A 26,405-nucleotide genomic window follows, 5' to 3' on the forward strand; every position below is an offset into this window, starting at 1 on the left:
CAAGCACAGCATGGGGATGGCCAGGGCAAGCTTTCCTCATCCCACCTGGCTCATTGCATGCAGACCACCCATTGGCCGCCGGCTGGGGCGTTTGCGGTTTGCACCCTAGAGCCGAGCGGCTCCATATCTCACTCCCCTGAGCTGGAAGCGCTGGTCCTAGGCGGCTCGGCGTCAGACTGGCTGGCTCGGTGCCCCCCTTGATGCAGCTCCAGACAGCTGAGAGACACCCCCGCGTTTTCAGCCCGGCACACACAGGTGTGGGGGTTTATGCAACAAACACACCGCTGGCCACCTAGACGGATCCAGCCGACACCAGCTTTTGCTTGATAAGAGGCAGCGGCAGCTGCTTCTCAACCAGCGCGGCTGCAGGATCAGTGGGGGGGCGGAGGCACAGGGCTCTGAGTTTGTGGGGGCTGAACTCCAACGGTCCCGTTGAACCCTACATTCCATGCTCTGCGCTGTCTCCTTCCGGCATTCTCTGGTGGCAGCTGGGTCTACTGCAGCTGCTCCAGCCCTACCAGACCTTCACTGGCAGCAGGTGGTGTTGCACCCCACAGTACATCAGTGGGGGCACTGGATGGGCTTAGCCCCCAATGATCCTACAATCCACACTCCTCTGCCCAGTTTCCCATCTTAACCGACCAGAGACGCCCTTTCCATGCCGTGCACTGTATATCTGGAGGGGTTGGTTGTTCTGCCTTGAGAACCTTCCAGGTAAAGAGGCCTTTTCCAGAATGGCAGGCTGGGAACCTAACTCCGCCCCCAAATCCCAGGCTCCACCCACCGCTAGATGTGGCCCCTGAGCGACATAGTTACACCAATATAGGTCTGCAGTGTAGACATGGCCTAAGTCCCAGATTTCAGGGGTAGTTAGTTACCTACATATCCTTGCATAATGACAGGTTTCAGCGTAGCAGCCGTGTTAGTCTGTATTCGCAAAAAGAAAAGGAGGACTTGTGGCACCTTAGAGACTAACCAATTTATTTGAGCATAAGCTTTCGTGAGCTACAGAGGAGCGCGGGAGAGATTCCCTTGAAGTGAGCTGTAGCTCACGAAAGCTTATGCTCAAATAAATTGGTTAGTCTCTAAGGTGCCACAAGTCCTCCTTTTCTTTTTGCTAAATATCCTTGAGGATCTGGGCCTAACTGATTTGCCCAAGGTCACAGAGGCAGCGGTGGGAGTTGTAACGAGGTCTCGCTACAGGCAGGCTGGTACACTAACCCCTCCGCCACCCATCTTCTCCACTGAACGATCTGCGTCGGCAGGCCTGGCCTCTTGCCAACCGCTCTCTGGCTTCCCAATGGGAACCTGTCCCCAGGTCATGCTGTAGCAAGTCCACTCGCTGCCTCCCCACTAAGAAACCCACAGCCGGTCACGGTCCCAGTGCCGCTCGCCCCAGTGCTCCCTCTGGGGCACAGCCCGTCTGGCATCCTCCAGCAGGAGCGAAGCTTGGCGCGGTGCACAAGCCAAGCTGAGAACCACCTGACACCCTGCTTCCACCCACCCTGGCTCTGGAGCGACACGCTGGACAGGTTTTTCTTTGCACTTCTCGTCAGCAGCTCCATGCCCAATGACTGATCCCCGCCGGGGAGGGGCATCCCTCCAGTGCCCACTGTCCCAGCGGGTCCTGGCTGGCGGTGGATGTCACGTCAAGCTGGGGACTGCGCAATACAATGCAGCCAGTGTCCGGAAAAATCCGGGTGCTGGGAGGATGGACAGGCTGTATGTGTGGGTTGCCATGGCTGCTTCTGGGTGGGTTAGGGGGCGGAGGGTTGTTTATATGCCCCCCCCCCTTGTCCCCACACCTGCACAGGAGGGTGTTTATTCGGGAGTGGGACAGACGATACACGCCCACCAGTTGTGTGGACCTCAGCCGATCAGATTTCTTTAGTCCTGGCCACTCCCTGCATCAGCCGAGCACACACACTGGTCGGGTCATAGTGTGCACTGATCCGGACTCTGTCTAGTGCGGCTTGGGGTAAGTGCAGCCTTGTCAGGTCTGTCTCAGTCTCTGAGAAATCCAGCTCTTCTGCTGGCCAGCTGGGCTGCAAACAAGGAGAGTCAGGACCCCTGGGTTCCTTTCCTGGGTCTAGGAGGGGAGTGAAGTCTAGTGGTTAGAGCGGGGGGTGGGTGGGCGCGGGGGTCAGGACGCCTGGGTTCCCTTCCCAGCTCTGGAAGGAGAGTGCGTTCCAGTGGTGAGGGCAGGGGACTGGGAGTCAGGACTCCTGCGATCTAGTCTCAGCTCCCCCCCGACTCCCACCATGGCCGTGGCCCACTCACTTTCCCCCTCCGTGCCCCAGTTCCCCCATCTGTGGAATGAGGATGATGCTAATTAACAGGGGGGGGTTCCGCAGCTGGTGATCAAGAGCATGTCCAGTACCTAGATCTCAGTGGGGATTAGCTGGCCAGCACATACATCTGCCGGCTTCCCACAGCGTGGATTAATTAATTAATAACCATTCTTAGCATTTCTATGGGGAGCTTAACTTCAATTAGTGCTTGAGATGCTGGGGGGAGATGGAGCCCCACTAACTGGCCAGGCTGCCTTACACTTTAGGGGGACTCCTGCTTTTTATGGCTGCCACCCCCAGGGCTTCAGACCAGTAAGGGATCCCTGAGTCCCAATGGGGCGGCAGGGAAGAGGGAGAGGGGTACAAAGTGGGGGAGGAGCTCTGGGCATGGAGAAGACGGAGCGCATGCCGCCCCCCCAATGCCGCGATCCCCAAGGCAACACTCCCCGTGCATGCTGTGAAAGGCTCTCCCATGCAAGGCTCCCCAGCGTACACCCCCCATCCCGTGCACCAGACTCCCTGCAGACCAGATTAGAATCTCAGCTCCCTGCTCGCAATAGACGAAATGAGTTAGTTCTGCCTGGCAGCTCGCTGGGCCGTGGTCACGAGCAAGCACAGCCAGGAGGTGGAGGCGGGAGCCAGAGAAGGAGGCCATCTCCGGGCCCGTGGCAAAGGCTCCAGCTCCGTGCTAAAGGCCAGGCTGGGAAAGGCAACCTGCAAAAGGCTCCGGGCATCTCGAACTGTCTTTCCTCCCAAGATGTTTGAGTTCAAAAGCAACCCGGAGCCTCGAAACAGTCCAAATAAAAGCCTCCCATGGCTCTCGCTTCCCCTTGGCGCCTGTCCAAGGCATAGGCTCTTCCAGCCTGTGTCACGGCCTGCGCCCTCCCATCCCCCAGCCGGGTGCGGTTTGAGAGAGAGAGGCTGGGGACGGAGACTGGAAAGCAAGAGGTTTGGGGAGGCTGTTGTGGAAAGTCTCTGGCTGCACTGACGAGCTGGTTGGATCTCGAGACAAAGCGGTCTCGCCTCACTCCAGACATGAGGCCTGGATTGCCAGCACGAGCCTCGTTAATTTCGCCCCTTTGGAGGTTGCTTGTAAAGCCCCGTCTGCAAAGAACAAATTCCCTTCAAACGCCACCATCCCCGTCTGCCTGATGGCCAGCCCTCTGGGCTGACACGCCAGGGCCCTCCGCCGCTCAAAGCGGGAGCTGTGACGAATTGGGCGAAAGCGCCAACGCTCTGCGGCTGGAGCTGTCACCACTCGCATCCTCCGCAGGTCAGCACAGAGAAGGACCCAGAACACACGCTCATCGGTTAGGTTGGCAAAACTGGCTTCAGCAATGGATCCACGCTTTTTAGCTCAGGGAAAATCTCACTGCAGGGAAGTGTGTCTAAGGGCAGATGTGTTCCAGCTGCAGACGTGTGCAGGCCAGGTCCCCAGCTGTTGTCAATGAGCAGTGCTATGTTGAAATCAGTGGAGCTCCAGACAATGACCGAGCTGTAGGAGTCTGAACATTGGTGTGCCAGGCGCTGTCCAGACACAGAGTAACCGAGATCAGGACCCCATCATGCCAGGCGCTGCCCAGACACAGAGTGACTGAGATCAGGGCCCCGTCGTGCCGGGCGCTGCCCAGACACACCTGAGAGACAGTCCCTGCAGGATGCACAGACGTTTTGGGGAGCCTGAGACAAAATAGGAAACAGAGGCTCCCCACCCTTCCAAAAATATTATCCCTGGAGGAAGGCCCTGGACTCGCCCAGCAGCGGTGGCTCCTGTCCCACATGGCTGAGCCTGGCTCCCCACTCTGGGCATTGCAACTTAGTGCATGGGGTTGCAGCACCACTCCGGTTAGGGGGCCCTCTCAAATGGGAGGCCCAGGGCAAAGGGCCCCTTTTGCTCCCCCAGGCAGCCCTGAGTAGCTCACAGTCTAAATAGAGTAGGCAACTAAGGGTGGAAGGGGAAACTGAGGCACAGAACAGCCGCCGAGAGTCTTACAGCAGATAGTGGAATAGAACCCAGGTGTCCTGTCTCCCATGTGGCTCTCTGGCCAGTGCCTTACTCACTGGGGTACACTTAATCCCCTCCAGGGCAGTGCCGGGGGACACACCCCATGAGCAGGGGCACTATGCAGGGGAAGTTTGCTCTGCTGCTGCCCAAGCTGCATGGATAAGGCAGCCTACAGGGCTCCCAATTCCGCCCCTGTGAGTTTGCACCTACCCCGCAGTTCTCCGTCCTCCATCCCCGAGGGACGCCAAAGGAGCAGGGCACTTGCAGGAGGCCTGGACCGGGGCAGGGAACCAGCCCGCCTACCTGAATCAGATTGGGCTTGAGGAAATCAGGCCTGTGACTGGGCCTGTTGATGGTGGCTGTTTTGGGATGCTGGGGGGACAGTTAAGTCTCCCTGTGGGGGCCTCACCCCCGCCCCTCTCTGCCTTTCAGAGCTGTCCAAAGACAAAGACGACGCCATGCTCCTGGGGGACGGGATGGACAGACGCTCCCTCGCCCATGAGATTCTCAGCCAGCTGCCCCTGGCCCAGCAGGTGACTGGTGCCACGGAGCGTGGGAGGAGGGGGGCACCATGGGCATCCCTGCCCGGGGCATCGTGGGCATGGGTGGAAGGGTGTTTTGGGGCGTCTCTGCAGGCATCATGGGTATTTTAAGGATGTTCTTGGCCACCATGGTGAGCGTTTCACCCTAGCAAGTGGGGAGTGGTGAGCACTGTGAGGGGGTGATTTGGGTTTCCATTGGGTTAACCCCAGTGATAGCCAGTAGCATGGAGTCCCACAGGTATGCCCCACTAACATCAAGTAGCAGAAAGTCCCACAGGTTACCCTCAATAATGGCAGAAGTCCCACAAGTTAATCCTAGTAATACCCAATGAGAGTGAGTTCCAATAATATCCAGTATGAGGGATCCCACAGGTTAAATCATTTCCAGTAGCAGTGAATTCCATGAGTTAACTCTGATAATAATATCCAGTGGCAGGGAGTCGCACATGCTATCCTCAGTAATATCCCACTGCAGTGAGTCCCACAGATTAACTCCAGTACTATCCAATGGCAGTGGGTCCCACAGGTTAAACTGAGTAATATCCAGTCTCAGGGAGTCCCATGAATTAACTTCAATAATAACCCGGGGCAGTGAGGTCCCACGAGCTAATCATGTTAGTATCTAGCAGCAGTGAATCCCCTGGGTTAACCCCACCAATAGCCCGTGACAGGGAGTCCCGCAGGCTCACCTCAACAATATCACACAGCAACAAGTTCCATATATGAATTTCAGTAACCACTACTTGCTTAACCCTCTCCACTCTTACCATAGACAGCAGCCTGGGGGACCCTGGGCACCATCAAACCCTACCTGGGCTTTGACGTGGAGAGTGACGTGCAGCACCACACAGAGGCCATCGTCGGCAATGGTAATGTGGAGGGGGTGGGGAGGGGGTCCCGGCACCCAGCTGAATGTTCACACCCAGCTTCCCGGCCCGCTTGCTACAGGCACTGACCATGGGGCCATCCTGGACGTGCTGACCAATCGGACCAGCGCCCAGAGGCAGCAGACCACCAGGGTGTTCCAGGCCCTCACCAAGCAGGTGATGGGAAGGGCCCCGGGGGTGGGGGGCACTGGGCTGGGCTCTCAGCAGCAGCGATGCTGTCTGCTTGGGGCCCGTTTCAGGCACTGGAGTCTGGCTGCCCTGCAGAGAGATGCCGTAGTGCACAAGATGGGGCCGTGTGCCGGGCGTTTGGCAACGCACCAGCCATGCGGAAGACAGGGCAGCCGCTCAGTGGGCTCCTTTCTGTGTCCCCATGCTCCTTTGGGTTCAACCCCCACCCCGTCATATTAATAACCCAACACATCCGGGTTGCCGCTACGCTGCACAATGGGCCACTGAGATCCTGACTGTGACTGTTCTGATCCTCCTATGGCCATAGCCCAGGCCCCAGCACTTGCGCCAACAGAGAATCCCCATTAGCTGTGGGCAGTATAGGGCTTATGCCACATTGCCGAATCTCTCCACTAGGGGGCAGCGGTGCATCCAGAGACACTGGCCGCCTCATTACAACCTTTTCCCTTTCTCTAGAGGCTTCCATCTGAAACTCTGTACAAATAATATTTATTAATCCTTGCAGCTCCCCTGTAGGGAGCCCTTACTCTCGCCACTTAACAAATGGGGAAACTGAGGCTGTGCTGAGGTTACACAGCGAGTCAGTGGCAGAACCGTGAATACAGCCCAGGAATCCTGACTTGCTGCCTCTTGCTCTACCCACTGGACCACACACCCTCCCAGAACCCAGGAGTCCTGCCTAGTTTCATGCTCCAACTGCTAGACCAGCCCACTTGGGGTGACCATTCGCTGGGCCCTGAGGAAGGGAGCTGCCATGGGGTCCCCCAAATGCATGAAGCCTCCTGTCTCAGGGGAGTTGGGGCCTGGAGCTAGGCCACTGCTTGGCCCCAGCTCTGACCACTCCTGGGCTCTCTTCCAGGACCTGCTGAAATCCATGGAAGCGGCTCTGTCTGGGGACCTGGAGCGGGTCATCGTGGGGCTGCTGAAGCCGCCGGCTCAGTACGATGCTCACGAGCTGAGGGCGGCCATGCAGGTACGGCCGGGGGACACAGTGCCCCTTTGGGAGGCCAGTGGGGTGCACGCGGCCTATCAGCCCTGCTCCCGACTCTGCGCATGGCCGCGTCCAGCAGCGAGGGGCCCGCCAGAGGGACCACAAACACAGGTGGAAAATACCCAGAGGAGATTTGACAAATTCATCTGGTCAGCGGGAGGGATTCAAGAGCAGGAAGGGTTGAGGGGGGGCAGCGAGTGAGGGGCTTGCAAAGGGGATGTAGCCGCAGAAAAGTTCAAGCGGGTTTTGGACTGGCCAAGTCAAGGCTGGGATGTGATATTATCATATATAATATGTATTGTGTTTGTCAGGGTTCCTTCCCCACTCTGAACTCTAGGGTACAGATGTGGGGACCTGCATGAAAGACCCCCTAAGCTTATTCTTGTCAGCTTAGGTTAAAACTTCCCCAAGGTACAAACTTTGCCTTGTCCTTGAACAGTATGCTGCCACCACCAAGCGTGTTAAACAAAGAACAGGGAAAGAGCCCACTTGGAGACGTCTTCCCCCAAAATATCCCCCCAAGCCCTACACACCCCCTTTCCTGGGGAGGCTTGAGAATAATATCCTAACCAACTGGTTACAAAATCATCAAAGACCCAAACCCCTGGATCTTGGAACAATGGAAAAATCAGTCAGGTTCTTAAAAGAAGGGTTTTATTAAAAAAAGAAAGGTAAAAATCATCTCTGTAAAATCAGGATGGAAAATACTTCACAGGGTATTCAGATTCAAAACACAGAGGATGTGCCTCTGGGCAAAACCTTAAAGTTACAGAAAACAGGAATAAACCTCCCTCTTAACACAGGGGAAATTCACATAAAACAAAAGATAAACTAATCCGCCTTGCCTGGCTTACCTATGCTGGTTGCAATATTGGAGACTTGGATTAGGATGGGTTGGAGAAGATGGATTTCTGTCTGGCCTCTCTTAGTCCCAAGAGAGAACAACACATAAACAAAGGTTTCAGAGTAGCAGCCGTGTAAGTCTGTATCCGCAAAAAGAAAAGGAGGACTTGTGGCACCTTAGAGACTAACCAATTTATTTGAGCATAAGCTTTCGTGAGCTACAGCTCACTTCATTGGATAAACAAAGAGCACAAACAAAACCCTCCCCTCCTCCCCCCACCAAGATTTGAAAGTAACTTGTCTCCTTATTGGTCCTTTGGGTCAGGTGCCAGCCAGGTTAGCTGAGCTTCTTAACCCTTGACAGGTAATAGGATGTTGCCTCTGGCCAGGAGGGATTTTATAGCACTGTATACAGAAAGGTGGTTACCCTTCCCTTTATATTTATGACAGTGGTAGAGGCCCCATGGCGCCAGGCGCTGCATAGACACAGACAGTCCCTGCCCCAAGCAGCTCACAGTCAGAACAGACCAGACGAAGAGTTGGAGAGGAAACTGAGGCACTGTGAGGGGACAGGACTTGCCCAAGCTCACCCAGCTGGTCCGTGGGCATAGAACCCAGGTGTCCTGCCACTCTGGGGTGACACCTTGGAGGGAGGTCCGAGAAGAGCAGCACAAACAAGGAGGATGGCAGGAGCTGTACAGAGAGGTTAGAAGGGGGACGTGATAACAGGCGTCAAATGCCGTCCCCGTCCCGAGGACTAGCTTGCCATAAAGCAGCATCACTGCCCATGGGGCTGCCCATCCCCGCTCCTGGCTCAGTGCTTTCCCTTTGGGCTGGCCCTCTCCACCCCCTATTCCAGTGAAGCCAGCAGTGGGCTTGTCCTCATCCCATGGCCATGCCAGCCACTCCCATGCCAGCCACTCCTGTAGCCGCTCTGCGCCCTTTGCTTTCACAGGGCATGGGCACTGACGAAGATGCTTTGACCGAAATTCTCTCCACTCGATCCAACCAGCAGCTCAGAGAAATCCTGGCCTTTTACCAGCAAGGTAAAAGTGGGGGCAGGGAAGGCCAGGGGCTGTGAGGGGAGCCCCAGTTTAGTGCTGTCTGAGCCCTGGAGGAAGGGCCCTGCTACCCTGAGGACATTTGGATCCGTGTGTCTCTACAGCCAGCTGGGATTCCTTTTTCAATAAAAATGGGCGGGGGGGGGGAAATCATTTTGTCATCTATCAGCCAGGCTCCTTGCTTGAACTACATCTCCCATGATGCACCACGCTCTCCCCTTTTGGTGAGGAAGGTGGTGCATCATGGGAATCACTGGCCATGATGCATCATGGGAAATGTAGTCCAGCCAGGGAGCCTAGCCCAAGAGAGGAAAATGGGGAGCATGAGGCACCTGGACTACAGCTCCCATGAGGCACCGCAATAGCATTTCCTAATTGAAAGAGTTCAATTTTGGGGCATTCTGCTTTTCAATGAAAAATTAAACTTTTCTGTGGGGGAGTAGATATGTCTTGCGATATTGTGTTTTTTAGTCAAAACCCCAATTTTCTGTCAAAAAACAGTTTCAGTGAAAAATTTTGGACCAGTCCTATGTGGTCGCACATTAGGGTCGCTTTCTGTCCCCCCACCCCAAGGCTAGAGTATATATACAGGCTTCGGCGGCTAGCCTAGCAGGGGTGCTCCTTTAACTCAAGCAGAAGAGGTTGCTGCTTTTAAATCCAGGGGGTCTCTTGGTTTGATCCCTGCATATGTTCTAGCTGGCGGCCGTGTTACCCATGCAAGCCCACTGAGCTGAATTCCCCTTTAACCAGGGTGGTTTCTCTATCTCCAGATTTTAAAGCAGACCCTGAGAAGGACATAGCCTCGGAAACCAGCGGTTGGTTCAAGGAAATTCTCCTGGCACTAGCAACGGTAAAACTTTGTTTGGTTCCTTTTCTGCATGACCTGAATGGGCACGTACACTGGGGACCACTGCTCAGCCACAGGAACCAGCGGAGCAAGGGTGGGGGGCCGAGCACGCACCCACCTGCTTTACCGTCTCCAACACTCCCTTCCCTCAGCATTTGTGGGCATCATGGTACATACAGCTACTGGCAAACAGACAAGCTTCCACCCTACTTGAGACCCAGCTTTGTTTCTGTTATTTACCAGACAGCCACTCTCTGCCTCCTCCACGCAGCCCACCCAAGGGTCCTCTAGTGGCTGAATATTGTAACTGCGAGCGGACATCCTGTTAGGTGGGTTGTGGGGCGAGGGACTCCAGCTCTGACCACGTCCCAAATCCATCTCTCCGGCCTTCTACCCTGCAGGGGAAGCGTGAGCGCGACACCGGGATCATCGACTATGCCCTGATACAGCAGGATGCCGAGGTGAGCCTGGGGATGTGCCCGAGGTGGGGGTGGGGGTGAGTTGTTGAAATCCTCCTGCTGGACTGACTGGCGGGAGTTCCATGCCTCCCAGGGTCCCCAGGGATCCATGCTCAGAGAGAGGCATTGGGATGGGGTTGCTTTGGGATGGCGTCAGCCTCCTGAAGCCAAGGAGCCGTGGCAGCAGTCACTACTGCACCTTGCTGTACACCGGCCACAGGCCGTGGTAGTGACACGATTGGCACCAATGGGCGGCTGCCCCCTGCCCATGGCACCTGTTCGTCCCCGTGCTTCTGGATCACGTGCCCCATGCCTGCCTCAGGTCCGAGCTTCCCCAGCGAAGCCAAGCTCAGTGCAGCTTTGCTCAGAGCTGCCTGGTTATGGCTCTGGAATAGATGCCCCCGGTCCCATCTTGCTGCATCCCCCAACCCAGAACACAGTGGGGTTAATTCCAGGCTAATGGGGAAGCCCTCTGGGGGGGGGAGTCACTTCTCGCAGCACCCACAGCCCATCACCGCTCTCCTCCTCTTCCAGGCTCTTGCAGACCCAGGAGCCAGCAGCGAGGGGGCCGGTGAGAGGACCTGGATAAGCATCTTCACGCAGCGAAGCCCTGAGCATCTCAGCAGAGGCAAGGCCCAGATGCCTTGCTGCAGGAGCCTGGCGTCACTCACAGCTGGGAGCTGGCACGGGGAGTCGGGGCATTTCTCTCTGTGTGTCCATGCGGCCCGACCCGGGGTACCCTGGAAATTTTGTCCATGGGCTGCCCCACCCCCTTGCAGGCACTCGCCACTAGTCCTGCAGGGACATGGCCTCCTGGAAGCAGGGTGCGGCTGGGCAGGGCCCTGGGGGGAAGCCCTGGTACAGGAACCGGCCCCATAGCAGCAGGGGAGAAGGGGCAGTGGCCACCTCACTGTCCACTCAGGTTTGGACCTGCGGCCCCTCTGTCATGACAAGGGTGCTGGTCGGGCCAAGTCTGAGTGAGTGGTGTCATGATCTGACGCATGGGGGTTCTAGTGCTGCTTAGGTCTCACCCATGGTCAGTGGGGTGGCCAGCACTGCACCCCCTTACCACTGCCATGGGGCTGGCTTCTGCACCCCGGCTCCCCATCGGGGGGCTGCCCGGCCTCCAGCGGCCCATGTCCCCTCTGCTCTGCCCCCAGGACTCGCTCAGCAACAGCCTGGAGACCTGCACAAGCATGGGAAGCTGCAGTGGGTACCCGCCCGGGGGAGCCGGCCAGGACGGGGGTGGCAGGCGCACTCCATGTGAAAAATGTCTGCAGGCGTCCTGGCCCCAGGGTAGACGGGGTCATGCGGGCAACGCTGAATTTCACCAGTGTCGCTCGTTTCGCTCGGCAGGGCGGGAGTGAGCCCTACCCTAAGAGCGCAGCGTGGCTGGTCTGCGCAGCGTGTCCCTGCCCCAGGAGCGCTTTGCTGGTACGGCGCCCCGGGACAGCCCCCCGGCAAAGCGCGCCGCGTGCAGGCCAGGGCTAACTCTCCCCTTTCCAACTCTGGTAGTGTTCGGTCAGTACCGGAAATCCCACGGGCTGGAGGTGGAGGAGACCATCTGCAAGCGCTTCCGGGGAGATGGCCAGGCGGCCATGCCGGCCCTAGGTAAGCACTAACCTGGGCTGCAGTTGGGTCTGGGTCCCCTGAACCTGAGAGCGCCCTCAGCCGAGTGCAGTTCAGAGGCAGAAGGGCCCAGGGGTTAGTGTGCCAGCTGGGGGTTTGTGCTCTGCTAGGGACTCCCAGGGTGACCTTGGACCAGTCGCTCCATGCCTCAGTTTCCCCTGGAGACCATAGCATTTACCTGCCTCACAGCGGGTTGGATCAATCCGCTAAAGCCTGGGAAGTGCTCAGGGATGGCGGCCGGAGAGGTAGAAGAGAATATTTAGTGGGAGTCACTATTGTAGATTCCCTGTTTTCTGATGGCGTCATCCACGGGTGAGGGCCCCATTTATAAAGGGCTAATCCCTGGCGAATGGACGGGGGATGCACGATGCAGACATGAGTAGTGGGTGGTGGGTGTGGCTTTGTGGCCATCAGAAGAAGGGAGCATAGATGGTTCTAAGGACCCAGTTTGACTCCGTCTAGAGCACCCGATTGATTCACGTAGGTTATACGTTCTGTGGGACAGGGACTGGATTTGTACAGTGCCTAGTGCAATGGGGGCCTGGGCCAAGCTACTCATTTATGTACTAACTCGTTATAAACAGACCCTGCAGCATCAAGCGAGAGCCAGGCTTTGGGCTCCACTCGAGGCCTGGAAGAACACGAGCATGCGCAGGGCAGTGGGCATGAAGGGTTCTGGACTCGATAGGTGACTCGGGGCTGGTGCTGAGTTGCCTGGCCTTGAGGGACAAGATGGGCGATCGCTGCCCCTGGGGCACCAGGACAAATGCCACCTCCTTGCTAAGGAGCATTGCCATCCGCTGGCCTCTCTGTGCAGCGAGTGCAGTGGGTCTCAGCGCAGTTCCTAGCGGGCCGGCGTTCGCCTGGCAGACGCCAGCTGCAGCTTTGTCTCTAGCGAGCCCCTCGGGCTGGCAGCCCCCGCTGAGTGGCTGAGCACTGAAGGGGTTATGGGGGTGGAACCGCCCGCCCCGTCAGCTATGGGAGAATCCCCAGGAGGTGTGTACAGTACAGGGCTTATGACACCGAGTGGAACAGTTCTGATTCCATCCAGCAAAGTGCAGTGGTGCCCCGTGCATGCCAGCCAGCATGTGCCATGGCTTGAACCCTGGGGCCCCCTCTCATTTCAGCCTCGGTGTGCAGGAACACCCCGCGCTACTTCGCCGAGAAGCTGCACAACGCCGTGAAGGTGAGTCGCCTTCAACCCATGCCAATGAATCGGCGGTGTATGGGCCCAGCCCCTTTTGGGGCAGCCCGGCAGTGATGTTCAGGCTGCAGGGGGTTCTGTGCATGCCACAAGGGTCAGGCAGGACCTTTAGCCATCGGGAGGGGGCCGATGCTGCATTAGTCTGCTTGCAGGGGGCAGTTACTGGGCCGTAGAGACCAATGGGGATACAGTGACCCCTTCCACCAGAACTTGGGGCTCCACTTCCCATCTATCGGTGGCTGGAATTTCTCCATCTCCCAGCCTGAGTGTGCACCTCCCCTTTCCTCCCCCTCCCCCACAGGGCCCCGGCACCGATGACAAAGTCCTGATCTCCCGCAGTGAAACCGACCTGCTGAGCGTTCGCTCCGAGTTCAAGAAGCGCCATGGGAAGTCTCTGTACTCCTGTCTGCAGGTCAGCCTGCTGCGCCCGCCCGGGGGCGGAGACAGAGACAGAACCAACACCAGCATGCCCTAGAACCCAGGGGCATAGAGCCGCCAGGCCAAGCACCCCCCCGTGGTCCTGACTCCCACATTCCCTGCTCTACCCACTAGACCCCACTTTCCTCCCAGCACCAGGACTAGAACCTGGCTCCCAGCCCCTTGCCTAGTGAGAGCAAGACCGGACCCTGCTCCTTGGAGTCAGGCCTAGAATCTGGGCCTTCCACCACCAACTTTCCTGTTCTACCCACTAGACCGTGCTGCTTTCTTCCAGTGTTTGCTGTAAAGGTTTAGGTTGGGAAATGTCTCATTGCTCTCTCCTTTCCTTGCTCCAGGTGGAGACGAGAGGCGATTACCAGGCAGTGCTGCTAGCCTTGTGCAGGGCGGAAGACCTGTAGGGCAGCTGCCAGCTTCGGAGAAATCCGCTGAGCCCATCGGCCTGCAGAAAACGATGGGGAACGGTGCGCCAGGGAGGGAGGGAAGCATGAGTCCGCCCAGTGGCATCGGGTTCATTCCTTTTATCACGTTCACTCATTTTATCATGGAAACAGCCACGAGCCACACTCAGCAGGGTGCATCTACCCTGCAACTGGGGTATGTGATCGCATCCCCGAGCCTTGAATAACAAGAGCAGGGATGGGGGGCTGCCTGGGCAAGCCCTGCCCTCCCAGGACCCTGGGTATTTAGTTGAGCGGCCTCCGCCCATGCAGTGTTTCAACAGGTGCGGGCATCACTGCTGTTGTTGCTGGAGCGAGCTGGCTAGATCCCCGCTGCACGCTCTGCAATCACACCTCCCCAGGGCAGGGCAGACCATTTTTAAATCAAGGTTGGAGGTTTTGCTAAAAGTTCTGCCCTAGGAATTGTTTCGGGGCAGGGCTCTGGCCTGCGCAATCCAGGAGGTCAGTCTAGATGATCACAGTGGTCCCTTCTGGCCTTGGACTCTAGGAATACCAGGACCTGCAGCCGTCCCGGGGCTGAGAAATCAGGAGTGCTGCCAATTCGTGCGATGTTCTTGAAGTCCCAGCTCCAGGAGTCATGTGATTCTGGGGGAACGTTAGCTTGCATTTTCAAAAAAGGCTTCGTCCACATGGGAAAGTTTTCCAGGATGTGATTTTTAAACCGATATAGTTATACTGGTATAACCTCCTCCATGGACACGCCTATCCTGGTGCAAGAGGGCCATTTAGCTACGTCACTTGGGAAAGGGTTTAAGTGAAATCCAATACACACCCCCGTCCTACTGAAATAAGAGGGGCCACACCCGGGGTTACCCCAGTATTTCTCTCTCTGGCTAATTATAACACCTAGCTCTGATATTGCGCTTTTGGTTCAGCAGAGTGCAAAGTGCTTTCTAACAGAGGGCAGTGTTCCTATCCCCATTTTACAAATGGGGCAACTGAGGCACAGAGCAGGCGGTGACTTGCCCAAGGTCACCCAGCAGGCCAGAGCTGCCATGTCCTCCCAGTCCAGCGCTCCAGCTACTAAAGCACTGCTGTGTAGACACGCTCTCAATTTTTAGCCCTTGGGCTGGTGGAAAGAAGCTTGAGAATGTGACCTGAGGGCAACCCTCAAGGTTCAGAAACCGGGAGCTGGGGAACAGGGAGCCAGACTCCAAATTTATTATTTTTCAACAATCTCATGATTCTTCGGCCATGCTTGTGATATTTGCAGGCCTGATACCTGGTGTTTGATCCCTTGACTTTGGCAAAAGAGAGTCAGGAAAATTGAATCTCTCTCCGGCTTGGCCACTATTAAAATTTCGACCTTCATAACTGCCAATCAGGAGGTGATTTTTTTTAACCAGTATAGTCAGACCAATGGGTCAAATCGTACCGTGTATACCAGTATAAAAGCACCTTATACTGGTAGGGCTGATTCCCCTTCCCCTATAGGACCAGCTATGCTGGCATAATGCATCCGATGAAGTGAGCTGTAGCTCACGAAAGCTTATGCTCAAATAAATTGGTTAGTCTCTAAGGTGCCACAAGTCCTCCTTTTCTTTATGCTGGCATAATGCACCTCTCTACTCATATAACTGCATCCCCACTAGGGCCATGCCTACCCTGTAGATCAGTGACTCTCAACTTTTCCAGACGACCGTACCCCTTTCAGGAGTCTGATTTGTCTTGTGTATCCTCACTTCTGCTTACAAAACCAGACATAAAAATACAGTTCTGGAAGTTCTCTGCATATCGCTGGTTGAGAATCACTGCTATAGCCTTCTGCCAGCATCTAGCTGAGATCTAAACAGCTGAGAGCTGCCCCTTTAAGGCCAGGGCTACCCCGACCTCAGCTGGTATAGCTATGGCAGCCAGTAGCATGATCCCCGAGCTACAGCGCTATACCCCCACCGCAGACACAGTTATACGAGCGTCGCTCGTTTCACTGGGCGGGGCCAGTAAAAGTGAGGTTTTGCCAGTGTAAGCTGCGTCCGCACTAAGCGTGCTTTGCTGTTCTATCACTGTAGTGTAGGGCCAAGCAGGGCCCTGGCTGCAGGGGGGGGGGGTTGGCTGCTTTAATTATACCAGGCTGTCGTTCAAAGTGGCACAACTTTCTAGCAGAGACACATGTGCCTATCTGGCCCCACTCGCGGTGGTGTGGACTCAGAGTGCCTCGGAGGCAGGGCCGTGCTGTTATCCCCCTCGCATGGATGGGGAGCCAGCACCCAGAAAAGTGACGAGATTGGCCCAAGGCCATGCGGGGAGGCTGGGGGTTCTGGTAGGACTGAACGCTGCTAGAATCGAGCACTCGCCATGTTCGTTTCCTGGAAAGAAGCCGCTGGGAGGCCCTGCGGCTCTGCTGAACCGAATCACTCCGCCAAAATGAAACACGCATCATTTAAAAAAATAAATGATGAAACCCTTGGTTATGGAAAGAATGAAGCAGCCGTCCCCTTTAATTTTCTCAGCCCGGAGGTGGCATGGTGCAGGGTGACCAAGGATCCAGTGGTGGAGTCAGGAAGAGAACCCAGGAGTCCTGACCCCCAGGCCTTCTCCTCACCCCACGTCCCTCCCCAGAGCTGGAAACGCAACCCAGGTGTCCTGCCTCCCAGGGGTCAGTTGCTCAGTGACACCTAAAATGGTCTACTGTTGCTGCAGTACCATGTATTGTTTTTAGGCAGGTCCTACATAAACAGCGACTTTTTAAATTTACCCTTTGCTGGCAACGGAGACTAACAAGAGAAGCAGCGGCTCCCGCAGGGTGACTGACAGGCTGGCAAAGGGGGCCTCAGAAAAGTTAAAAGAAATAAACACAAATTGGATTCCTGGCTCACTGCTCAAATCATGTCAGTTTCCCACACCGGTGCGGTCATAAATATGAAAGGAAGGGTAACCACCTTTCTGTATACAGTGCTATAAAATCCCTCCTGGCCAGAGGCAACATCCTGTTACCTGTAAAGGGTTAAGAAGCTCAGGTAACCTGGCCGGCACCTGACCCAAAATGACCAATGAGGGGACAAGATACTTTCAAATCTGGAGCGGGGGGGAGGGGGAAGGCTTTTGTCTGTCTGTGCAATACCTTTGCCGGGAACAGATCAAGGATGCAAGCCCTCCAACTCCTGTAAAATTAGTAAGTAATCTAGCTAGAACATGTGTTAGGTTTTTTTTGTTTTGGCTTGTGAAATTCGCTGTGCTGGAGGAAATGCGTATTCCTGTTTGTGTGTCTTTTTGTAACTTAAGGTTTTGCCAAGAGGGATTCTCTATGTTTTGAATCTGACTGCCTGTAAGATTATCTTCCATTCTGATCTCACAGAGTTGTTCTCTTATCTTTTTTTGTTCTTCTAATAAAATTCTGTTTTTTTAAGAATCTGATTGGGGTTTTGGGGTCTTAAAAATCCAAGGCTGGTTTGTGCTCATCTTGTTTATTCTCAAGCCTCCCCAGGAAAGGGAGTGTAAGGGCGTGGGGGGATATTTTGGGGAAATAGGAACTCCAAGTGGTCCTTTCCCTGTTCTTTGTCTAAATCACTTGGCGGTGGCAGCATACTGTTCAAAGATAAGGCGAAATTTGTGCCTTGGGAAAGTTTTTAACCTAAGCTGGTAAAAATAAGCTTAGGGGGTTTTTCATGCAGGTCCCCCCATCTGTACCCTAGAGTTCAGAGTGGGGAGGGAACCTTGACAGGTGCTGTGTGGGCCTGGCTGAGGTTAGGACCCAGTGAGGTTGTGCTATGGAGGTGCAGCGTCTTTGGGCTCCTAGATTGGAACAAACCGAATGAAGGCTTGTCTACACTCAAAAGTTAAGTCAGATTAAGGTAGGGCATGAATTTAAATTGCAGTGGCTATTCCCGAATAGAGACACTAATTCTGTCAGAAGAATGCCTTATTTCCTTTGTAGCTTAATCCAGATTAAACTACAGCAGAACAAATTCCCTCAATCCAGACTCAGTGTCCACACAGGATGCTAATCAGGTACAGCTATTCCAGAGTAACTCCACAGGTGGACAAGCCCAGGTACCAAAACTGGGGAGTGAAGGGGGAGGATGGGCTTGGTCCTGACTCAGAACACGCTCTTCTGCCAGTGACCGGCAGGAAGGGAGGTTGTCGAGTCTCAGTCATCTCCAAGGGTGGCTGCATCCCCCAAAGACACGGCAGGTAGCCATTCTAGAGGCCCCAATGGTTGGAAGGAAAAGGCAGCTGGCCTCGAGACGTGCTTTGGGCATGGGTGAGACATCGGGGACTTTCACTTTTTAGTCTCCGTTGCCACCAAAACAACAACAAAAAACCCGACAGTCTTCACTGTTTATGTAGGACCGACCTAAAAACACTAAGCCTGACTTGCAAAGGAGCAACTCCCACTGGACTTTAATTGGATTTGGAGTGGGGGGGCCTTCAGGCCCCTGGGAAAGTCAGGCCCCCCAAAACTCTAAGCTCCTGGGTACTGGAGCAGCCACACAAGTCCTGGGACAGTTACCAGCAATGCCCCCCATGAATTAAAAACCACCGTGAGTGATGCTGTGTTCTTTGCAAGAGGCAAAATGCCCCCCCTCCCCATGCTGGATGGACAAAAAGATGGACATTCCCGGGGCAGGAGACAAACACCCAGCAGACTGGAGCCCGAGGGTTGGATCGAACAGACAAGCCCCAGAGACTGACATACAGAAAGTCGTCAGACCAGTCCTAGGGAGACAGACGCCCCATGAGCACATAGGAACAAGCCCCCAGCCCTAGAGACACCCCCCCCCCCAAAAGCATCACACCAGTACCCTAGGGAAAGACACTTTTATTTCCAAACGTCTAAGGCAGTGTTACAAATAACGGAGAGTAGAAAAGAGACTAAAACTCCTCAAGCCCGAGAGCGTAAGAGCAGGGGGACAGAGCCCAGCCCCCTGGGAAGGCGAGTGCCCAGATGCTTACTGCAGAAGGTTCGTTAGGGTCCTGAAGGTTTGATCCTGATCCCATTCAATCCACGGGGTGGAGGTGGGGGACGTCACAGGATGAGGAACGGGGCAGGGTTAAATAACCCGTGGGAGCCACCCTGATCCCGGGTCCTAAACGTGCCCCTCCCCACTGCAGCTTTTCTGGGGAGGAGGCTGTCTGGAAGAGGAAGAGGGATTGGGCAGAACCAGCAAAGGACGGGAACAGGGGATGCCATTCCTGTGGGCTCAGCCACTGCTGACCTGGAACGGCCAGCGAGCATCTCGGTCCTGGCGCTGGGCTCCCTGCCTCTCCTAGGGGCAGGACGCACCCCCTCTGCCCCGGCCAGCACTGGAGCCAGCCTGCAGTCACCTGGGAGCCGGCGTAACCACGCTCCCCCCCACTCGAGCTGCAAGTCCCACTGGCTCCTGCGTCACTCGGCGTCTCGCGAGCAGGAGAAGGGGCTCCGAGTACCTCCCCTGACCCAGCTAGGTGGCTGCTGATGCCAAGGGGGTGCGATAACCACCATCCCGCCTCGGCTGTTTTCCCCAGGGCCTGGTTTAAACCCTCCCTGCTGGAGGGAGGACGGTGCCATGGCAGACAGGGCTAAGGGAAAGCTTCGTCCCAGCAGGGAATTTACATCCAAACCTTCCCCCTGCTCCTAGGCTCTGGGCGCTTTACTCTGCAAATTATTTCAATGCACCCTGAAAACGCACTTCCTGCAGCTCGGATCGCGTCATGGGGCTGGACAGAGTTTGGACCCGACAGATCCCCTCCCCCCGCAATCCACTCGCCCCCACGCTGGCTCTGCCTCCGTGCCAATGCTGCCTTGCCCGCTGAATTCCCAGCAGGACCGCTGAGTGCAGGATCGGGCCCACCCAAGGGGAGACTACACAGGAGGGGCCAGGGGGGAAATGTGCCTGTCCAGATTCTGCGCTCGCCCAGCCACGAGAATCGAATCAAGGAGGCAGCAATTCATTGGCTAGCACCCTGGGGACCTTCTGCATCCTCCTGTCTGCGTCAAGGCCTTGCAGAGCATCTCTTGGGCCTCCGGCAGGAGGGGGACACACGGGCGTCCCGCCAGCTTTGTAAGTGCACCCCCTGCCCCAGAGACCCTGCGCAGGCCGTTGCTCCTTAGTTGCACTGGATTCCCGAGAGGCACCGGGCAGCTGCCTGGCACACTCGGTGGGTGAGCTGCCCCCGCTCGAGGGAGGCTGGCAGCTGCTGCTTCGTGCCTGTTAAATAAGCCTCTGTGTTTTCACAGCATCACAGCTGCTTCTATCTGTGGATCCCAAAGCACGTGAGGAAGGAGTGGGTGAACTGGTACCCTCACCCCCTTTTCTCCCCTCCGCCCCCGCTATATCCGATGGAGAAATGGAGGAACAGGGTAGGGAAGCAACTTGCCCCAGCATCCCACAGCGAGTCAGGGTGAGAGCTGGGAATGGAACCCAGGAGTCCTGGCTCCAAGTCCCCACCGGCTCTAATCACTGATCCCACTCCCCCTCTTCCCCCCAGAGCTGGGAAGAGAACCCAGGAGTCCTGGCCCACACTCACACCCCCACCCTCCGCTAAGCTCTAAACCCTACTCTGCTCCCAGAGCTGGGACTGGAACCCAGGAGTCCGGGCTCTGAGGAGAGCACTCGGCATCTTTGGGGAGAGCTCAGAGGTACGAGGTACAGCTGAGGGCGTCGGGGGTGAGGAGAAACTGCAGCCGATGCACAGCCCGGCTGGACTCCGCCCTGCACGGTCCCTCCCGCGCTGCGATGCGCAGGCCTGGGAGACGCCAGCAGCACGGAACGAGGTTTCACCCCCGCAGCGCGGGAGCCAGGGCTCGGTCTTCGGGAAGCGGGTCCCGTGCTGGGGAGGGCGGGGGCCGGGGGAAGCGGAGGCAAGGTGAGCCCCGGCGGGGCTGTTGTCTGGGAGTCTTCACGGTGACGCGGCAGGACCGTGGGAGGGCGAGGGGTCCGAAAGCAGCAGGCAGGGGGGCGAGCGGCTCTAGAGCAGGACACAGTCCGACTCCTGCTTATGTCTCTGCCTGCGTTCCCCGGCCGGACGGCCAGATGGCTGAGCTCTCCCCTGAAACCAAGGAGACGAAAAAGCAGCGGCTACCTTCAGTGATCTCAGGGTGCTTTTCAGACCAGTCCCATTCCCCCCCTGCCCCCCGCCCCAATATCCTCTCCTAGGAGGAGGCGATGGAAGCAAAGAGAGGGGGAGTGACTTGGCACGTGGCCTTGGCGCAGTCAGGGTTGGAACCCGGGGGTCCTGGGGCCAGCCCCCTCTCTAATCATTAGGCAATACTCCTCCCAGAGCTAGGCATCTGAGTCAATGGGCCCCAATTTCCAGGTCTCCCCCCTGGCACCCTCCACGGGCTTGGGAACAGAAGCCAGGCGCCCGGCCTCACTTCCAGGCTCCAGTCGCTGTCCTGAGAGATGCAGCTGCTGCAGGGGAGGCTTTGGAGTTAGATTCCCATGCAAAGCCACAGATCCCTGATCCGCCTGCTGCCACGGAGCAAAGGCCTGCGGGCCGCGGCTAAGCCGTGGGGAGGAGGAGACAGAATTGCACAGGACAAAGTCGCTGTCCCAGCGCCACCGAGAGTGACCGGCGCATCGGCCCCACACAAGAGGGAAGACTGGCCTGACCAGAAGAGGGATGCTCGGGCTGAGCTGGGCAACTCCTGGGCGGGAGGGTTAAAGGGAGGCTGGAATGGACCCACCCTGCCCCACCACGCAGGAGGCATGGGTTTGAGTTTCCCTCGCCCTAGGCGGGTGCGACCCCCACAGCACCCCCTGCTGGCTGGTCTCGGAGCAGCGCTGACAGGCTCTCCAGGATCCCGGAGGAAGCAAGGTCCTCATGGCAGGGGAGTGGGATGGGGCTGCAATGTATTCTGGGAGGGAGGCCAGGGCCCATTACCTGCGCGGGAGGCGCTGCTGGCTGCTGGTGCTGCTGGTATTCCTCCTGCTGCAGCTGGCGCGCAAGCTCTAGGTCGCTCAGGGCAGAGGGGCCCTGCTGCTGTTGCTGCAAGGACAGGGCGATCATGTAGTCCTGGGGGCAAGGGGGGGTGGCAGGGAGAGACGTGGTCAGTGCTGGGACTCCCAGGGAGCGAGACACACGGAAGAAGAGATCTCATACCCCAGAGGGTCCCGAAGCCCGACACCAGTTGTGCACATCCAGGATCACTCGCCCAGCACTGGCACGCAGCCACCTCTGGGGAGCAACGCCGCAACCATTTAACGACGGCGCTGCAAAACACTTGGGGGCAGGAACGAGAGACAAGCCGCTGAAGGGGTACGTCAGTCTCAACAGGCCTCTGCACGAATTCACTTAGCAGTGATTATCGGGCGGGGGGGGGGGGGGTTGGAAGGCTCGGGGGCTCTGGGCTCGGTCACCTGTCCACAGTGACCCCCCTGCCCGGAGGTTCTATCACCCTCGCTCTACGGGGTGTGCTGGGGGGGGAACGGAAGCTCAGAGGGGTTACGAGACTCAGAGCCACCCAGAGAGACCCTGAGCTCCTATCTCCCTCACTGACGTCCCAGGAGGCCTGGCTCCCAGCGTCACCCCGCTCTAACCACTAGACTACATTGCCCTAAAGATAAGGATCCTGCTACAGTAGATACCGATTCCTGGAGGTGACACATTTCAGTCAGAAGAGCAGGGGAGCTACGAATTCCATTCTCTAGGCCACATATCCTGTCTGGAGCTGGAAAGAGAACCCAGGAGTCCCAGCTCCCAGTCCCCTTTGCTGTAACTACTAGGCCACATTCCCCTCCTCTAGCTGGAAAGGAACCCAGGAGTCCTGAAGCCCAGCCCCCTCTGCTCGAACCGCTCAGATATGCTACTGTAACTAACCACCTCCCAGCGCAGTCGGGCCTCTGCTGCGCCATTTGTTTCCTACCTGGTCCACCTGCCTCTGCTCCTGGGGGGAGCTGCCGGCCGCCTCCTTCCCCAGGGTGTGGCTCAGGTGGAACTCGGCGTCACAGAAGCAGCTGTCCCCATCCACGTTGTGCAGGCTCTCCCAGGTCACCTTCTCCTCCTGCAGGAAGCCCTGGTCCGTGACCAGCAGGTACAGGTGGCCCTGTGGAGAGATGAGTAAGAGACAGTGTCCCCTTGAGAGCCCTCAGAGGGTGGGCAGAGTGGCAGCCTGTGATCCACCTAGGGCACAGAGACCACAATCCCTGGGGACGTCGCAATCAAGGGGAACCATCACCCCACCTCTAGTGGGGCACACAAGCCTCCATGCAAGGCAGGAAAGGAACCTGGATGGGAACCTGGGAGGCAGTGACCAAAAGATGGACGAGTTCAGGATCCTGACACAAGGAAGAAAGAAAAGCAGCAGAATACGGACCCTGGACTTCAGAAAAGCAGACTTTGACTCCCTCAGGGAACTGATGGGCAGGATCCCCTGGGAGAATAACATGAGGGAGAAAGGAGTCCAGGACAGCTGGCTGTATTGTAAAGAATCCTTACTGAGGTTACAGGGACAAACCATCCCGATGTGTAGAAAGAATAGTAAATATGGCAGGCGACCAGCTTGGCTTAACAGTGAAATCCTTGCTGATCTTAAGCACAAAAAAGAAGCTTACAAGAAGTGGAAGATTGGACAAATGACCAGGGAAGAGTATAAAAATATTGCTCGGGCATGTAGGAGTGAAATCAGGAAGGCGAAATCACACCTGGAGTTGCAGCTAGCAAGAGATGTTAAGAGTAACAAGAAGGGTTTCTTCAGATATGTTAGCAACAAGAAGAAAGTCAAGGAAAGTGTGGGCCCCTTACTGAATGAGGGAGGCAACCTAGTGACACAGGATGTGGAAAAAGCTAATGTACTCAATGCTTTTTTTGCCTCTGTCTTCAAGGTCAGCTCCCAGACTCCTGAACTGGGCAGCACAGCATGGGGAGGAGGTGATCAGCCCTCTGTGGAGAAAGAAGTGGTTTGGGACTATTTAGAAAAGCTGGACGTGCACAAGTCCATGGGGCCGGATGCGTTGCATCCGAGAGTGCTAAAGGAGTTGGCGGATGTGATTGCAAAGCCATTGGCCATTATCTTTGAAAACTCATGGCGATCGGGGGAAGTCCCGGACGACTGGAAAAAGGCTAATGTAGTGCCCACCTTTAAAAAAGGGAAGAAGGAGGATCCTGGGAACTACAGGCCAGTCAGCCTCACCTCAGTCCCTGGAAAAATCATGGAGCAAGGAATCAATTCTGAAGCACTTAGAGGAGAGGAAAGTGATCAGAAACAGTCAGCATGGATTCACCAAGGGCAAATCATGCCTGACTAAACTAATTGCCTTCTATGACGAGATAACTGGCTCTGTGGATGAGGGGAAAGCAGTGGACGTGTTGTTCCTTGACTTTAGCAAAGCTTTTGACACGGTCTCCCACAGTATTCTTGCCAGCAAGTTACAGAAGTATGGGCTGGATGAATGGACTATAAGGTGGGTAGAAAGTTGGCTAGATTGTCGGGCTCAACGGGTAGTGATCAATGGCTCCATGTCTAGCTGGCAGCCGGTATCAAGTGGAGTGCCCCAAGGGTCAGTTCTGGGGCCGGTTTTGTTCAATATCTTCATAAATGATCTGGAGGATGGTGTGGATTGCACCCTCAGCAAGTTTGCAGATGACACTAAACTGGGAGGAGAGGTAGATACCCTGGAGGGTAGGGATAGGATACAGAGGGATCTAGACAAATTGGAGGATTGGGCCAAAAGAAATCTGATGAGGTTCAACAAGGACAAGTGCAGAGTCCTGCACTTAGGATGGAAGAATCCCATGCACCTCTACAGACTAGGGACCGAATGGCTCGGCAGCAGTTCTGCAGAAAAGGACCTAGGGGTTACAGTGGACGAGAAGCTGGATATGAGTCAACACTGTGCCCTTTTTGCCAAGAAGGCAAATGGCATTTTGGGATGTATAGGTAGGGGCATTGCCAGCAGATTGAGGGACGTGATCGTTCCCCTCTATTCAACATTGGTGAGGCCTCGTCTGGAGTACTGTGTCCAGTTTTGGGCCCCACACTACAAGAAGGATGTGGAAAAATTGGAAAGAGTCCAGCGGAGGGCAACAAAAATGATTAGGGGACTGGAACACATGACTTATGAGGAGAGGCTGAGGGAACTGGGATTGTTTAGTCTGCGGAAGAGAAGAATGAGGGGGGATTTGATAGCTGCTTTCAACTACCTGAAAGGGGGTTCCAAGGAGGATGGACCTAGACTGTTCTCAGTGGTAGCAGATGACAGAACAAGGAGTAATGGTCTCAAGTTGCAGTGGGGGAGGTTTAGGTTGGATATTAGGAAAAACTTTTTCACTAGGAGCGTGGTGAAACACTGGAATGCATTACCTAGGGAGGTGGTGGAATCTCCTTCCTTTGAAGTTTTTAAGGTCAGGCTTGACAAAGCCCTGGCTGGAATGAATTAGTTGGGGATTGGTCCTGCTTTGAGCAGGGGGTTGGACTAGATGACCTCCTGAGGTCCCTTCCAACCCTGATATTCTATGATTCTATGAAAGGGTTAATGGGCTGCTGAAGGCCCAAATAGAGACACTGGGGAAACTGAGGCACAGCTGCCACAAATGCTGCAACAGGCCATAAAGGGCTGTGATGGGGCAGCAGCTGTGCCTCAGTTTCCCCAGTGTCTCTATTTGGGCCCTCAGTAGCCCATTAACCCTTTCCTGCCCTGCGTGGAGCCTCCCCAGCCACAGAGCCAACATGTGCAAATGCACGGAGCAGCGGTTATGGAAGGCAGAGGTGTGGGTGGAAGGGGCCGGGCTGACCTGGTGCTTGATCATGGTGCTGAAGTGGTTGTTTCTGAAGAAGACACTTAGTTCCCCCTCTTTGACCGCAGCCGTGAGCTCGCACAGGCCGTGGTAGGTCAGCTGGGTGGCTGTGGACTCCAGGAACTGCTCGGCGATCAGGCCTGGGGCAGAGAAACAAGGCGTCAGGTGGGATGCGGGCGTGAACTGGGGGGTTAGACCGGCGCTCAGCGTGGGTGCACCGATGATGAGCGTGAAACTAGTTCAACTTGCGCCTACGAATTTACCGACAGTAGCTAAACCGATTTACCAAACCAGAGAGACACAAGGCGGGACGGAAACCAGCGACACAGGGAAGGGAAGCGACTTGCTCAGCGTCAGAGCAGGGAACAGAACCCAGGTCTCCTGCGTCCCAATCCAGCACCCTACCCACTGGGCCACTCTGCCTAGCGACCCACAGCTTGGGAAGCGAACAAGCTGCAGCCTCACCGAGCAGCGGTAGGAAAATGCATGGGGGGCTGAGCAGCGGTTTAACTCCCTCCACGCCCGTAGAGGAGTCAGCGTTTGTCCAGGCAGCCAGGGAACGGCTCGGATGCCTCGTCCCCAGCTAAACCTCTTGGTGCAGCCCGACGGCCTGGTTGTCTGATGCAGGCACAACGCAACAAAGGCAGGTCAGGAGCGAACAGGGTTTCAGTTAAACCCGGCAAGGCCTTAAACGGAAACGCAGCCAGGCGCGGGGTGGCTCCTCCCTGAGCTTTTCCCACCTGACGACACTGGGTGGGCTGGTGGAAATGGGGTGGGGGGTGGAGTGTCCCTTAACTGCAGCACCCCCGCACTCAGCACAGCCAGGCCTCTTAAAGGGCCGGATGCACATCCTCCGATTCCCTGGGGAACCCCAGTTCCTCGCTGCCTGTGACCAAGCCTGTAGCCT

General features: G+C 56.2%; 2 protein-coding genes across 14 annotated transcripts in view; one reads left to right on the forward strand and one right to left on the reverse strand.

The window, feature by feature from the left end:
* Window positions 1–1,840: 1,840 nt before the first annotated feature.
* On the forward strand, window positions 1,841–17,188 carry ANXA9 (annexin A9). 3 transcript variants are annotated; one of them, XM_043535086.1, is made up of 13 exons: window positions 1,841–1,978; window positions 4,729–4,829; window positions 5,611–5,707; window positions 5,787–5,881; window positions 6,774–6,887; window positions 8,704–8,794; window positions 9,580–9,659; window positions 10,058–10,117; window positions 10,649–10,742; window positions 11,630–11,725; window positions 12,871–12,929; window positions 13,249–13,359; window positions 13,721–17,188. In XM_043535086.1, exons 2-13 carry the CDS (start codon window positions 4,755–4,757, stop codon window positions 13,781–13,783), a joined length of 1,035 nt encoding a protein of 344 aa, XP_043391021.1. In that variant the 5' UTR covers window positions 1,841–1,978; window positions 4,729–4,754; the 3' UTR covers window positions 13,784–17,188. The 3 variants fall into 3 exon arrangements, with proteins under 3 accessions (XP_043391021.1, XP_043391020.1, XP_043391022.1); XM_043535085.1 differs by having other exon boundaries at window positions 5,611–5,881; XM_043535087.1 differs by lacking the exon at window positions 13,249–13,359 and having other exon boundaries at window positions 5,611–5,881.
* Window positions 9,906–26,405, reverse strand: part of MINDY1 (MINDY lysine 48 deubiquitinase 1) — a 35,288-nt gene continuing 18,788 nt past the window's right edge. For 7 of the 11 annotated variants that reach the window (XM_043535082.1, XM_043535081.1, XM_037882878.2 and 4 more), the window contains 4 exons: window positions 25,496–25,638; window positions 22,629–22,808; window positions 21,647–21,778; window positions 18,587–20,812 (listed from right to left, as the gene is read on the reverse strand). In XM_043535082.1, coding sequence (XP_043391017.1) covers window positions 20,732–20,812; window positions 21,647–21,778; window positions 22,629–22,808; window positions 25,496–25,638 — 536 coding nt within the window. In that variant the 3' untranslated portion in view covers window positions 18,587–20,731. Of the gene's footprint in view, window positions 9,918–18,586; window positions 20,813–21,646; window positions 21,779–22,628; window positions 22,809–25,495; window positions 25,639–26,405 lie in introns of those variants that run through there. The other 4 variants (XM_043535084.1, XM_037882880.2, XM_043535083.1 and 1 more) reach the window with 2 other exon arrangements.

Source organism: Chelonia mydas, chromosome 24 (genome assembly GCF_015237465.2).
Source record: "Chelonia mydas isolate rCheMyd1 chromosome 24, rCheMyd1.pri.v2, whole genome shotgun sequence".
Classification (NCBI taxonomy): Eukaryota; Metazoa; Chordata; order Testudines; family Cheloniidae; genus Chelonia; species Chelonia mydas.

What these genes read in the sequence shown, in the direction of transcription:
- ANXA9 (XM_043535085.1), top strand. Translation starts at nt 4,795, where the DNA reads ATGAGATTCTCAGCCAGCTGCCCCTGGCCCAGCAG. An exon ending in AGCTGAGGGCGGCCATGCAG is followed by an intron (nt 6,888 to 8,703) that starts GTACGGCCGGGG and finishes TTGCTTTCACAG; the next exon opens with GGCATGGGCACTGACGAAGA. An exon ending in AGCTGCACAACGCCGTGAAG is followed by an intron (nt 12,930 to 13,248) that starts GTGAGTCGCCTT and finishes CCTCCCCCACAG; the next exon opens with GGCCCCGGCACCGATGACAA.